General features: G+C 36.1%; 2 protein-coding genes across 2 annotated transcripts in view; one reads left to right on the top strand and one right to left on the bottom strand.

Moving 5' to 3' along the window:
* The window catches only part of LOC135778973 (scavenger receptor cysteine-rich type 1 protein M130-like), a 75,156-nt gene extending 60,254 nt beyond the window's left edge, over positions 1 to 14,902 (bottom strand). Inside the window, exons 1-9 of the mRNA XM_073813417.1 lie at positions 14,887 to 14,902; positions 14,468 to 14,786; positions 13,728 to 14,023; positions 12,704 to 13,018; positions 12,273 to 12,619; positions 11,906 to 12,218; positions 11,482 to 11,781; positions 9,730 to 9,807; positions 9,302 to 9,616 (exon numbers count right to left, since the gene is read on the bottom strand). Coding sequence (XP_073669518.1) covers positions 9,302 to 9,616; positions 9,730 to 9,807; positions 11,482 to 11,781; positions 11,906 to 12,218; positions 12,273 to 12,619; positions 12,704 to 13,018; positions 13,728 to 14,023; positions 14,468 to 14,786; positions 14,887 to 14,902 — 2,299 coding nt within the window. The remainder of the gene's footprint in view (positions 1 to 9,301; positions 9,617 to 9,729; positions 9,808 to 11,481; positions 11,782 to 11,905; positions 12,219 to 12,272; positions 12,620 to 12,703; positions 13,019 to 13,727; positions 14,024 to 14,467; positions 14,787 to 14,886) is intronic.
* On the top strand, positions 102 to 1,586 carry ccdc59 (coiled-coil domain containing 59). The gene is made up of 4 exons (XM_065289908.2): positions 102 to 375; positions 563 to 911; positions 1,086 to 1,194; positions 1,407 to 1,586. Exons 1-4 carry the CDS (start codon positions 117 to 119, stop codon positions 1,569 to 1,571), a joined length of 882 nt encoding a protein of 293 aa, XP_065145980.1. The 5' UTR covers positions 102 to 116; the 3' UTR covers positions 1,572 to 1,586.
* Positions 14,903 to 16,143: the final 1,241 nt, after the last annotated feature.

Raw genomic sequence — 16,143 nt, 5'->3', positions numbered from 1 at the left:
GTAATCGAGTAATGAATCAGGATGCGATTCATTTGATCGACCTCACGTGCGGCCATGTTGGGTGTACCCGTCAGCGTTTTATTCAGTAGGCGACACGAGCTTTTTCCGCAACACAAATGGCGGCCATATGGTGCGCTTGTTTGTATCAATTAGTAATGCCTGAAATCGTAACGTCATCACTGTGCGACTGTACACGCGAACAACTGTCTACACATAAATGTGGGAATAACTTTAGCATGGCACCTATTAAACAAAATACAATTAAAGGAAAACAATTTAAAAGTAAATTTGTACACAGTGGTCCAACACACAACGCTAAAAGGAAAAGAAAATGGGTCCCGGAAAATAAATTATTTGATGGAAGTCAAAACGAGGGTGAGTTGACGATTTAGTTTTATATCGGCTACTTAAACTTTTTGCGTAAACCTATTTTCAACATTACAGAAATTGTCCAGTTAATTCTAATCAGAATAATAAGAATAAACAACAACACTATGTAGTGTAAACACATAACGTTACGGCTGTTAATGTAATCTGCATATCTCCTCTTGTGCTTTATCAGGTTTGGGATTTGCTTTTAAAAGAAAGGAGAAAATAAAACATGAATACAACAAGCTTCTTCGCAAGGAAAGGCGAAAACCACAAAAGTCGACGGTGCAGTTGGAGGAGGAATATCCCGATCATCTAAAACATCTTTACCTGGCTGAAAAGGAGCGATTAGATAAAGAAGAAGAGGAGATAAAGAAGAAGAAGAGAGGGAAAGGGAGAGACATAGATGAGGAAGAAGAGGAACAGACCATGATATTGGGATCTTCATCTGAGAAACTTGTCTCAAAAACAACACCTGACATCTCTGCTGACCATTCAACTCATTCATCTAATGTAGCAGAAAACACAAAACAGACTGAAAGGTACAGATATTAAGTTGTTTGGTATACAGCTTCATGTAAGTTGTACAGTAGTTTCACAAGCAAGCATGACACACTTTTGTGTAAATTGTGTTACAACATCAGTGGGAATGTTTATGGTTTGTACACAAATACAATCATTTGCATTAAATCCCAATTCTTGATCTGTGTCCTCAGCTCCCACAAGACCCCATTCATCCAGAGAAAACAGAATAAAGTGTCATCGTACCAGAAGACAAAGCAGGAATATGAAAGGATGAAGGAGGAGCGGGAACGAAAAAGAGAGGTGAAAATAAACTGACCATTGACAATTGATCCTTGTTTTTTACACACACACACACACACACACACACACACACACACACACACACACACACACACACACACACACACACCTTATTGACCTTTATTAAGATTTAATTGTGGCATGTCAGACACACACACTTTCATCACCTATTGTAAATAACTGATCCATGATTTATTATGTCTGTTTTGTAGGAATTCTTAAAAGACAAAGCTCAAAGGGAAGAGGCACTGAAAAAATACAAGGAAAAGAAAATTGCCAATTACCAGTTGTTAAAAAGAAAAACCAAAAAGGGTCAACCCAACCTTAACCTGCAGATGGAGCTGTTGCTTCAGAAGATTCAAGCTCAGCGCAAATAAATCCAACCATGAATTGAAACTCTTGATCTTTTTCAGTTTTGGTTGAGATGTACCGTAATTTAAAAACTGTGACGTTTGATGGCTGTGCAGTTGTCGCAGATCACTTTGTTTATTAATATTTGTTGTAAATAAAATCAAAAATTAAATAATTAATCTTTGGTTTGTTTATTAGAGCACTCAAAACAATAAGCTGATATACAGATAATGTAAATGTTTTCTAAGCCGATATAATCAAGATTAAAATGTATTATAAGCTGAAACACTAAGTAAAATGCATTACAAGCCGATATACTAAAGTTATTCTTGGTAAGAACATTAGATATGGTAGTAAAACAAGGCAATGAAGATTTAGTAGCAATATCAGATCACTTAAATGTCAGACACTTGATATGATTTTGATGAAAATGGGTGGTGGCTGTGGTCATTGAGTCAAATAGACCATCTCTCTGTATTAGTCTCCGCTCTTATGTCTTCATTGTCTGTTAAAAACAAAAGCAAATTCATTACTGATGTAATCACATGAAGATTTAAAAGTTAATACAGGTCTTTACTTCACGTCATCAATTTCTTTCTGACCTACCTCCAAAGCTCATATAAAAGCAAGACAAAAAATTATCACATACTTTTTAATTCACCTATGTCTTATGACATTGTCTCTTTCCCTTATGACTGTCTCAGATTAAATGACACTTGAGGTGTCTATTGGTTTAAATGCAGTTCAATAGCAATAAAAGCATTAGCAAAGTGATTTAACTCACCGTTTATATCTTGAATGTTCTGTCTAATAATGATGACATCATCATAATCTTCTGGGGCATTCACTATAAAATATAAGACCATAAACATACCAAATATTCCAAAAGTCATTTAGGTAATTTAAAATAAGACCTTTAGAAGATGAACCTTTTTTTCTGCAATAATATTGTCTATCTACAAGGGCTGTGTTCGAATTGCCCCCATACTCTTATATAGTGTATATAATGTACTATATGAAGTTTATTTAAAGGTACACTGTGTAGTTTTTTGAGTTAATTCTTAGCAAAAACCCATGTGTTCTTTCAAAAGTATGTGCTCATTCATGTGTAATTACTTCCACCCACTAATAAAAGTATTCTCGTAAGTGTAGAATCTGCTATTTAGAAATTTAAAAATGTAGGCGGTATACGTCATCAAGACAGTCTTATTTCAGAATATTAACAATTATAAAGCTGACAATTATTCTTAGTTAATTGTAAATTGATGTAATATGGTTATGACTTGTGAATCAGTGGCGGCTCGTGACTGCTCTTCCACACTGTAAAAAATTTCTGTAATTTTACGGTCTTTTACGGTAAATCTTACGGTAAATTACTGTGTAACTTCACGGTTAAACAACGTTATATGCAATGCATTGTGGGATATCATACAGTTTACGGTCCACAATTGTAAATTTACAATAAGACCATGGCGATTCCACAACATCATCCCGTTATTTCCTGATTTGTCAGGATTTGTACACTGTCCACCGTTAAAGACTGCGTCCCAAATCACACCCTACACCCTCATTCACTATTCCCTACATTAGTTTCCTAATGATCCACCTGAAATCAAGTCAATGAGTTCAGATACTGAAGCATTAATGATGGACACCTGCTGCTAATAAACAGAATCACTGAAGAAAAGAGAAATAAAAAAGAGAAGAGATGAGCAGAAACACTTACAGACACAAAGACTTAGATGAACATCAACTGAAAATAACACAACACATTAAATCTCTCCATATATCACCAGAGGAGAATTAAACATTTACACAAACACCATTACCATCTTCACTTAGAAACCACTTTGACTTTATTTCTGTTATACATCTACAACAGTTCTTACTGAGAACAAACAGGTGTTTACTAGACTTTACAAGCATTTTCTTTAAAGTCACCATTATGGTGATCACTGGTTTCATTAGTTGGGCTCTTGACTTGGTTTACAGTCTGGATGCTGTAACTGTGTCTTTATGATGCATGTTTGTTATGGCAAAGAAAACCAAGAGATGATAGAGTCTCAAGTGGTTGGATGTCTGATTATTGATCAGTAGTTTGTCTTACCAGCCTTGTTATACTGCATCATGACAGTTAGTAGTATTTAGGGGTGTTCATGACTAAGTATTTACATGTTTGAATGAGAATCATTAATCAACCAATACTAGTAGGCTATTACAGTAATCTGATATCTTGATAGAATTGCATACATATGGACTTTTGCAAACTTGAAACTAGTCCTCAGCTGACACACACAGACATCAAGAATCAGCCTATGATTCTCAACTATGGTGACAAAAGAAAATGGGAAAACACTTAATCTGCTTAATTTATTCATGCTGCAATGCATGCTGGGAGTCATGAATGAGTTTTTACTATGCTGATATGAAGCTTTCATTTGATGGTCACCATTTTTGAGATTCATAGACTGATTCTTGATGTCTGTGTGTAGATTGCAGTTTTTTTTTCATTTATTCGCAACCTATTTAAGATTGTATACTTTAACACTGAGTTTCTGTCACATTATTAGACTACTATAAGGTGTTGCCACCCATCTGATCACTTATGAGCTTCTGTAAAAGTCGGTAAACTCCATTCAACTTATGAAACTAACACCATAATGGTTATTAGTCTTTACAATTTTTTGCAATACCCATTGTTTTATAATCACATTGAAATAGCAGAATAAATGTAACACCAAAGGCCAAGGATCAAGAGTCCAACTAAAGCAACCGCTGATCACGAGAATGGTAACTATTATTTTCAACAAAAAAATCAACTGTCTGGGACGGTTTCCTAGACAGGGTGAGTCCTAGACTATAGCTGTCCAAACTCAAAACAACTTAGACTGACATATCCTAAAATACATCAGTGCCCTTTTGTTTTGTTTTGTAATGTTTTAAGTTAGGCATGTTTGTTAAAACTAGTTATATTTCCTAATTAAACTAAGGCCTGTTCCTGGTTTAAGATTATCCCTGTCCAGGAAACACCCCTTAATGAATTACTTCTCAGTAAGAGCTAATGTACATATAAAATAAAATCTAACTGGTTTGTAATAAGTGAAGATGGTAATGCTGTTTGTGGAGTTGTTTGATGATCTTCTTGTGAGATCTTAAAAAATCTGAGTAAGTCTTGAGTCTCTTCTAAGTCTGTAAGTTGAGTTTCTGCTTGTTTTCTTTTCTCTTCAATTCGGTTCTTGTTCATCTTTCATTCAGTGATTGTGTTTGTTAACAGCAGCTGTTCATCATTAACTCAATCATCACTTCATTATCTCATTAACTTCAACATTGGCTCTGTTTCTTTTACTCTTTGTAGTGTGGACACATTAAGCAGTGTTCTTTGACACCAAAGATTTTGCTGTGGGGTTTAAAGAGTTAAATGGGTTAAACAGGTAATGTTTTTAGTAGGATTTGTTTTGTTAGGATTTGACTCAGTTTTTGGGTTACCATTATGCTGAAGAATAGTGTGGTTGTTTAGGTCAAGGATGGGCAATAGATCATTGATGTTATGCTGCCTGTTGTTTTATTTCAAAGCAGTTATTGTGTAGTTTGATCGTGATGAACTACATAAGATTTGTGTGAAAGTCATTATAACACTACTGCACATTAAATGTTTGCCGTTTTAAGTTTAAAGTTATATTTATTTTCCGTGGACTCAAATTAATTAAGTTTTTCAGTAACACCATGTGAATGTATTTAAACTTGAATGGATCAGGCAGTTGGTTTTCTAAATGAAATGAGTTGTTTTCCAGGGCATTATAAAATTAGCATACTATAAAAATAAACAGTATTATACTGTATTTATTCAGTTAAAAGCTGTAAAATAACATCAATAAACCGCAACACAACTACAGCAAGGTACCGTTTTTATTTTACGGTAATGTATTGTAATTTCGTATTACGGGACATTACTGTAATTCTACGGGTATTAGCTGGCAACTTAATTGCCAGTAATTTACCGTAAATTTCACAAAAAATTTTTTACAGTGCAAGAATGCGGTAATTCAAAATAGAAAGTAGTTGGTTGAACAACTGTGAGGATGAAATTAAGAAGTGGCCTGATATATGAAGATATATTCAGTCATTTCGTGTTGTTGATTGGAGGTGACGGGTCTTCAATGCACAAATATAAAAGCACAGAGACAAACCAGTTTCTTTACAATGGGAACGTCAGTCAAGTGTTTGTACAAGGATTTTACCAAGACTTTGTGTTTTTAACTTTTCAGGGGATGGTTTAAAATGTCACAACTGTCCCTCTGATGTGAGTTTTTTTTAACGGCATTTTTTAATGGACTTGTTTATTGCGACACGTCGAGCTTCACTCGGTCTGACACAATCTTTCTCATTTAACACATTGTAAGTTATTTGAACAAACCCTAATAAACATATTAAACTACTCCATGTATTGAGTATTGTTTTTGTTTTATAAAAATATTATTACATTGCTTAAGCAGGTGGAGACATTAGCTTATGAACTTATTTGCTTACTTTTTAAAGTATTTGCTTTTTGAACAAATAGTACGCTCAAGCACATTCCGAACTATTCTAAACATTAACTAAGCAGAATATGTCATATATATTCTGTACTGTAATCGCATTTTTGTAATAATATATAGTAGCAGAATAAATAAATCAGCATGTTTTTATCAGCATAATATTAGTTGTTTTTAAACAATTATTGTATTTATTGTTTACTGGTAGTTTCTATAAAATGTTTTACTTGATGGATTTGTAAATACAGATGAGTGCATGTGCGCCACATACACATGCAGCTCATGTGCATGGGGTTAAAATAAATGTTTTGTAGAGATTAACTGCGTTTGTATTAGCTACTATGGCAACCCCTAACTGCACAAATTATGTCGATCTTCCTGGATTTCACAATAAACATTAAACAGCCAGTCAAAACGCCACACTTGTGTCCTCCGCAATAGACTACCATTAGCTTTAGTGGTTCACCGGAAGTCATAAGCCGGAAAGCTCAAATATGGCGCCCCCCGCATTTATCTCAAGAAACAGGTGGATAGAATTTCTTAGCTAGATGGGAGCAGATCTTACACTGTGTAGCTTTAACTAAGTTCGGAGGTGCATAGCATAGCATAGCAGTTCCTCACCTCTGTCCCATGACAGTTTTTTGCAGCATCTCTCCTCCACCCCATCACCTCACTCTCATCTAGTTTTATTTATCCCAGAGGGGGGAGTACTCTGGGTTAGGGCTAAAAATCAGAGCTCGGAGCCCTCCCCTCGGACAGCACGCCAAATATACTTTATCTCGAACTGGTGAATTGAACTCACACTTAATTCTATTACTAAATACCGAACTTTAGGCTACCTGTCTGACGATCTGTTGTTTGTCCATCAGTGATGATGACATCATTATAGTTGCAGGTGCGATGTTCTTTTCTGGTTCAAAACCAAAAAACCGTAAACTTCATCTAACAGGTCCATATGTTTTTAATTAAATTGCAATAAAATCATTTGATCAGCTAACCAGGTTACTGACCTTTTATGTAAAAATGTTTAAAACCTGTTAAGCTTCGCTGTCCTGAATACGGGACACCTAAGTTTACTTTAATATTGTTAATGTAAATTTTAATCTATCACTACAAACTATATATCGTTGGAAAGGTCTTAGATACTCCAATAAGGTGACGGAGCTAAAAGGGCGTCCAAATTTAATGGGCTACTTTCACTCCCTACAAAGATTTTTTCTCATTAATTGACACAGCACATTGTTAAAAACAAATATAAAAAAAATATTAATGTATGTTGCAAATTTTACATAATGATTTCCTCATAGGCTGAATTAGGGTGCATAGTAGGCTATTTGTCTTTGTGTGCACTGAATAAAGTCTATGCTTAGCCTATAGATTGAGCTTTCTTTTTCTCTTTACTGTTTAAGTACAGAACTCAATGGCATGTTTTTTTTCTTGAAGTGAGTAACTCTGTTACAAATATGAATCCATATTTATTTGAAATAGGCTAATTACTTTTATGCCAAAAATCCTCAGTTAAGTTTAAGGTTTATCATGGAGTTTTGATTTCCTGAACAACATTTACAAAAGTTACTGCAGTTAAAATTAGATCTTTTTTTCATTTACAGTTTCATTTCAATAAATCAAATGTGAGAAATGGAAAAGTTTTAAATAACTTATACCACATTAAAAAGTAGTATTAATATTAATATTAAGTAGTACACCACATTACATATTTCCTACTATGTGATTTCCATATTGTAGACAAGAGTATTTATATGGCACTAAATATCCTCACAACATTATTATTTCTCAAAACTTATTATTTTCAAAGGAACTTCTTTACAGTTATTCAAAGATGCACAAATAATTCTATATATTATTTCCTGTTTAAGAGCACATTCGTCTCTGGCCTTGCTCTGTTATGTAGTAGCTGTTATGAGAGCTGGTGGTCTATGAAATTTACCGGTAGATTTTTTGGTTCCACTCAGCCCCTTGTTTTTTTACACACGCGCACACGCGCACGCACGCACGCACATTCTGGTTTACATGTTTTTTGGGGACATTCCATAGACGTAATGCATTTTATTCTGTACAAACTGTATATTCTATTGCCCTTACCTGCCCCATTCCCTAACCCCAACCATCACAGGAAACTGTCTGATACCTTAGATTTTCAAGAAACATCATTCTGTTTGATTTATTAGCTTGTTTCCTCATGGGGACATCAAAATGTATTCCTATCTTTGTGGGGACAATTGGTCCCCCCAACGTGATCATTACCCGGCCGCACGCACACACACACACACAAACACGCACGCGCATGCACACGCACACACACATATATAAACTATGGAAAAAAACAGCTGGCTGACCCCAGGGCGGTGATGCCTAAGTTAAATAAAAACACTACTGTATAACTCCTGCAGTCGTGCCGTTACTCTATGGGTTTGACTGTAACTATACTGCTGGAGCTGTACTAAACCATTTGAACACTTGAAATACATTATATTTTTATGAGACTCCTTGTGTTATATATACACTACCTGCAGTCTGCAAAGTGTAAACACATACACATCTGTGCATATGCACCTGCAGCTCTGTGGAGGAATTGTGTGGTTTGAAGCCGGAGGTTTAACAGGACTAATAATAGACGAACATCAGCTCAACTCACAAACATCAGACTGACTTTAATAATTCTACATCTGATTTGATTGAATAAGACAGAAGTCTCACCTCTCTGAGTGAAGTGTTTGTGTGTGTTTGTGTGTCTGTGATCAATCTCTTCATAAACTGCCTCAGTCTGAGTCCTGTGTCTCCTCTTAGAGAGAGCTGTGAGTGTAGACACACAAACACAACACATGACTGATGATACACTGAACAAGACTGTAGTAAGATTGATGTTGATGTAGTTCAATATGTCAGATGTGTACTTGTATGTGATGTGTGGATCTCTGTACCTCTCCTCATCTCTCTGTTGTGTTGAATCAGTATCAGCAGCGGCACTAAGAGCAGTAAGAGCAAAACTCCCAGTACAATCACAACCACTGGAGGATTGAAGAGAGGAGGAGTTTGTGGAGGAGTCACTGATCTCCTGTTTGTCTGAGAAACTGAAGGAGAAGCTGATGTTTTTGTTGTAACAGGAGTTGTAGACACTGACAAGTCTGTAAAATAAAAAAAACACACATATTGAAGTAATTAGCTAAAATTGAAATGCATTTATCTCATTTTTTTCCTCTTACCTGCACAGATGAGTCTAACTTGTTCTTTGTGTGAGCAGTCAGTGTGATTTTTCAGGACATGAGGACAGTCCCACAGGTGAATCTCAGTCCCTCTGCACTCGACTCTGTTCATCCACACAACACCTTCACCAGCACCAAACGCTTCATTCCCATCAGCACTCAATGCTGCTCCACAACCCAGCTGCCTGCAAACCACCTGAGCATCTCTGATGTCCCACAGATCATCACAGACTGAACCCCACACAGAGTTATGATAAACCTCCAGTCTCCCCGAACACAAACCCTTCCCTCCACTCAGTCTGAGAGGAAGATGATCTACATCACACACAAACAACATTTACAACAACAAACTCAAAGTGAGTGGGGAATACACATATATTGAACAGCTATTTTTATAATTTTGTACATTGTATTTATCACATAAATACTTGAACATTGTCTGTGATGAGAAGATGGTGAGGCAGAATATGTCAGATGACTCCGAGGAACTTTATCAATCACCGTCTCTGAAATCATACCATGAGAAAATGTCAAAAAAAAAAAAGTATCATTTCTGCAGAATTCTCTCACAAACCATTTAGATTATTTTATATTAGATCAGAGGTCCCCAACCACCAGGTCGCAAACCAGTACCGGATCGTGGACAAGTTGCCACCGGGTCGCAAAGTCCTGAAAAAAAGATATAATAGCTACGTAATAGCTTAATCGGGTGTTTTGTCTTTTACGAGCCGACTTCAAATAACATCGATCATTTCCTCTTTTGTACTGGGCCTCTCTCTCTATCTCTCTCTCTCTCTCTCTGAAGAACTTTATTGGCATGATTGTGTCACTTACAATATTGCCAAAGCATTATGTATAGAACAAGAAACATACAATAACACAATAGTAACAAACATTAAGGTGCAATTAAGCTAAGGTGCTGGGTGATGGATGAAGTACTACTGCAAATAAAATAAAATAGAATCAGAGGATATTTACAATATAAAGTAGACTTTGAAATATAAACATTTGAAGTATACAAATGTACATTTATGGAGGCACATGAGGGGTAAAATAAAAGTACTGTACAATATCAGGGCTGTAGATTATTTCTGATGGTGTGTAACTGATAAATGAATTTAGCAGCAGCTGATGGGTGTCTGTTTCCCCCAGTAACATCTTCATTTGATCTGAATCTGAAGAGCTATGAAACTCTGGTATGAGTTTTGAGATTTTGTCAAAGTGTTTTTCTCTAAGCTCTTTATATTTACCACAGTAAAGGAGAAAGTGTGTCTCTGTCTCGATCTCACCACTGTCACAATGGACACAGATTTGCTCTTCTTTTGGGAGCCATGTTTGTCTATGTCGGCCATTCTCTATTGCCAGACTGTGATCATTGAGTCTGTATTTAGTGAGGACTCGTCTCTGCTTTACATCTCTAACAATGGAGAGATTTTCTGACAGATTGTATTTCTGTTTTGTGCCCAATAACATTCTAGTTTACTTTGGTTTTTCTTTCATTATCCCAATGATCCAAATATAAAGTTTGACTTTCTTTAATGAAAGAAATTTCTCTCTCTCCCAGCGCATCGGCAATCACATTGCTGTCATTAGAGTTTGAGCACATCGCAAATGACTGAAAAGTAATTGTAGGCTTCTGGAAATAAAATAAACAAGAATAAAACTATTTTACTGCAGTAACTTTATTTTAACGGTTACACTTTTACTGTAGGTTTGAAAGGAACCTAAATATGTAGTCCTGTGTCAATCATCAATAAAATCATATGGTAAACGCAAGTCTACATGCCTCTGCGCCTAGCCGCAATTCTTCTGCATCTTTTCCTTCTCATCTTCTAGTGCTAATTTTTTTCTTCTGTTCTATTACTTGAAATTGGTGCTCGAGCGCGACCTGGTTCGAGCTGCATTCAATAACAGCAAGCCAAGTTTGTATAGGGCAGGCAAACTCGTGAAAAAAACCCCGCCAAAATACACTTCTACTAAAATAAATCAGTTTCCTAATGCACGGTTCTTTGATCTTTACTTCCTTTTAAAACTTTAAACATTTAGAAGCTGAAACCGGTCCATGGTGTAAAAAAGGTGGGGGACCCCTGCAGATAATACATACAGACTCAGTTTATTTAATACATTACACACAAAAGAATTAGAAACCTCACAAGACCAGTATTTAAACTTCATCTCACCAGTGCAGGTAATTTTGGCCACTTCATCTTTATTACAGTGATTCTGTCCCCAAGGTGAAGATGGACACTGCCATAAAGTGGTGTCATGTGATCGACATTTAAAGTAATCCAACCAATTCTGAGACCTCAATGCATCTGAAGAACTGAATTCACTGGCAGATCTTCCACAGTTCAGCTCTTGACAGATCAGACTCGCTGTGTCTCTGTTCATCTGATTGTAGCAAACATTACCCCAGGATCCATTGTAGAAAACCTCCACATTCCCTTCACAGCCTTCAGTTAACCTGAGCTCTTTAAACTCTAGATTGAAAAGGATCATTTAAATCAAGTCAAAGTCTAGTACTTTAAATTTACCAATTGAACATTTCAAAATTAATGTATCTGATCAAAGTACATTTGACTGCTTCTACAGGTTTCTGTTTACCTGAGCACACGACTCCTACATCCTCCTTGTGTTTACAGTCATGATCTCCCCAGACCGGTGAAGAGCAGCTCCACAGTGACGTCTCATTCCCTTCACAGTTCACATCATCCAGCCATATGGGTCCAGAACCAGGACCAAACCAGGCTGGTACTGGCTGATTACTGAGAGCCACTCCACACTGCAGCTGTCTGCACACCACATGAGCATCTTTAATATCCCAGGAGTCATCACACACTGTACCCCATGAGCCTTTGTGAAAAACCTCCAGCCTTCCTGCACAATCTCCACCAGATCCCACCAACCTGATGGACCGCTGACCTGAGATCAGATACAGAAACAGTAAATACACATGAACCACTAGATTTACAGTCACATTATTATAATTCTGACCAAGGCAGGTGATTGCCAGCTGTTGTGTTGCGCTGCAGTTGAGAGTTTGTGGAGAGCTGCAGTTCCTCAGATGATCTTCAGTCCCAGAGCACTGGAAGCCCATCACACACTCATAACTGTGTTCATCACTGGATGAAGAGGAGTTAGTGAAGTTCAGCACAGAGCCACAGCCCAGCTGTCTGCAGACCACAGAGGATTCAGTGAGACTCCAGGAGTCCAGCAGAACTCTCCTCCAAACCTGATGAATGTAAACTTCCACCTCACCCTCACACTCTCTCTCTCCAGACAACCTCACTCGACCATCATGAAGAGACAGAGAGGAATCTGGAGAAAGGATTTGACATTTTCAGATTGATTACGATCACACTACAGTAACTTCATGTTAATGACAGAGTGAAGTTCACTCACTAGAACAAATGACTCCAACATCTTGTTTATGAGAGGATTCAGCTCGACTCCATGAAGAGATTGAACATTCTGAGAGTTTTGTTTCATTCCCCTGACAATCAAACACATCAGCCCAGATTTCACCAGATCCCTCTCCAAACCAGTCCACTCCCACAACAGACACAGCAATCCCACAATTCAGCTCTCTACAGAGAACATTGGCAGCTCTCATATTCATGCACTCATCACACACTGAGCCCCATTTACTGAAATACTGACGCTCAACTCGACCAGAGCAGATATCAGAGCCGTTCACCAGTCTGAGCTCAGAGTAACCTGGAAAGAGATCTCAAAGGTAACTCAAACAGAACATAACTAAAATACAGATTGAAACATATGATTTAATATAGAGATATAGATTAATCTTAGCACTGTATAAAGTGGACAAAGATCTAGGTTATTGCAATACAGAATAAATAATACAATAAATGAAAATGTATTTAAAATAAAAATAATTCAGATAAAATATATCAAAATAAATATCAAGAACTCTGTAAAATGTACTTAAAAAGAAACAGGAGCTTTTTGTATTAAAATTTTCAACATAGAAAATACAAGAAATTAATAAATTACTGAATATCATCATTATTTTTTCTCAACCTTAACCTATACTAAATTTCACTTTCTATTTTTCCTCTTTCAGTGCTTCTTTATGTTAACTAAAAGATGTCCAGTTTTAACTTTAATCAATTATTACACAACATCTTGAACATCTTTATTTTTAGTAGTGTAGGGGTGCAGCTCTTGTATTAAAGTTGAGCAGCATCGCTGAACTGATGATACAGAAAAACAGCAACCTATAGAGGCTGACTGGATACATTTTTTGCAGTTTGAAAAAACAAAAAAGCATTGCATTTCAAACATAAATTTTAATTCATGTATCTGAAAAACTGCCCATCCCTGTTTATAAAACATCATCTTATAAGATGGAATTGATTAAACTATACTAAATTTCTTTATAAAAAGGTGCATCATTGATATTTACCAGAACATCTCAGTCCCACATCATTGTCATGAGAGCAGGTTACTTTATTTGAAGCATATGAACATGATCGAATTAGTGATTCATCTCCTCTACATTGAATCTCTTGTGTCCACACCTGCCCCTCTCCTTTACCAAAAGTATCTGCACCCAACAGCTGTACAGGAACCCCACAGTTCAGCTCTCTACACACAACCTCTGCATCCTGATCATCAAACACAGCATCACACACTGACATCCAGGTGTTACCACGAAGCAGCTCGACTCTTCCAGAACACAGATGAGGTCCATTAACAAGTCGTGCAAACCTTCCATAGTTTATGGTTTCTGATTATATGGACAAAGTGAAAAGCACAGATGATTATAACTGGATTTGTTAAGACAAGATCATGATAGAGTTATTCTTACAAAGATCATTGACTGTTCCATAACACCACTGATCCCCAAAAACAAGTCTGGAAATATGACGAGTTTATTAAAAAAGAAAGAATGAATAAAAATTACAAAACATTTCTACATTCATAATAGTGTTGTCACTCTGATACATATAATATTGGATACTTTGACTGCAAATTCATTGTACAGATTTAAATAATACATTAGCACAAATTTTGTTTTTGTATGTTTTTACACAAATCTAAACTGGAAAATAATTATCACAACCACTCAAACTATTTTCATTTGTGTAATGTTGTTACAGTCATTACATATTATTCATGAATTAACAGGAAAATATTTAGAGAAGCTCACCTGAGCAGATCACACCAGCATCATCAGAATGAGAACAGTGCTGAATATAGGAGTCGTCTGATCTACAGTTCTTCAGTGAGGACTCTGATCCACTACAGCTCACAAGAGCCATTGTGATTGGTCCTGATCCTTGTCCAAAGTAAGCCCAATATGCAGGCTCTACAGTCTCTCCACAGTTCACCTCTCTACACACCACTGCAGCATCTCTCAGATCCCAACCATCACCACACACTGTTCCCCACTGACCATCATGAAGAACCTCAACTCTACCAGAACAACGACTGCCACCATTCACCAACCTTAAAATTAAATCTGATACAGGAAAAATAATCAAAAATCATTAACTATATTGATACTTATTAATATTTTGTTTTGTTAACATATTAGAATTTTAATTGATAATATTACTTACCAGCAGTAATGTTCATTACTACAGAAGATAGTAAAATGAGTGTGAGACAGATCTTCATAATCCTCTACTGTACACACAGACTGATAGAGAATAATGAGAAGTCAATGTAAAGAGAGAGAGAGAGAGAGAGAGAGAGAGAGAGAGAGAGAGAGAGAGAGAGAGAGAGAGAGAGAGAGAGAGAGAGAGACCAATCACGCTCTCTGTTACCTTATTAGAAATAAGAAAGGAAATCATCAAACAACTTGAGTGACAAATCAGAAGAGATATTTTTGATTTTCTCCATATATATCAGCAGAATGTCAGCTCTAATGAACGACGCTCCTCCCTCCATGTTCAGAGGAGACAAACACCTGCAAGAGTGAAGATAAATTTACATCAAATCCTGTTGTGTGCAGGGGTACAGGAAACTATATGATCACTTCAAACACACTCATACACTTTAATATACAGACAAACACATATACAAACAGATATGCATTCATTAAATTAATTAAACGTTTAAAAGTAAATCTTCTCTGGCCATTTAAACTTTAAGTTCTGTTATTATAAAAAAGTTAGTACATAAATTAGAAATGAACAAATTAAACTATCAATGATAATGAAACAAATTATCTATAAATTATCATCATTATAAAAAATTGTTGCAAAATTAAAAAGCACAAAAGTTTTAATAAAAACTAAAATAAATCTGCAGTGCATCGAAAATCCTTGCAACAGCATTTCTGCCTATTCAATATTGTAATTCTTCATTTATCCACTAGGTGGCAGAACTGTCAATCAAATCATTACTAAACGTTGTCATTTGAATATATGAAGAATCTTCACTGTGCTTCATGTTTTAAATCATAAACAGTCTGATTTCCCTGCACTTTAAAGTTGAAGTGAAATTATTCTCTGAAATTTATACTGTCACACTTCTATAGCACTAACAACATCATCAGAACTCAAATAAATCCAAATGAAATCACAGGGGCTCAGTTTACTAAAATAATGGTGCGAGGTGACACATCTTACCCATGGACACCTCTACTTCTTTATTATTGTAAACTCTTATTTGGTCAAACTATCATCAACCTCTAATATTTTCTGCGTCTCGTCCTCTTACAATTCATAAACTCATCAGGTTAATAATGAATGTGTAATAATAACAACATTTTCAGAGCAGACAGACTGTGAGCTTGTTACATAAACTAAATGTGTTCTCACTCTCTAGCAGCAATACACAATTAATAACTAATAAAAGTACTAATATTAGTA

The sequence above is a fragment of the Paramisgurnus dabryanus genome, chromosome 1, assembly GCF_030506205.2.
Source record: "Paramisgurnus dabryanus chromosome 1, PD_genome_1.1, whole genome shotgun sequence".
Taxonomy (NCBI): Eukaryota; Metazoa; Chordata; class Actinopteri; order Cypriniformes; family Cobitidae; genus Paramisgurnus; species Paramisgurnus dabryanus.
This window is presented reverse-complemented; position numbering and strand designations above follow the sequence as displayed.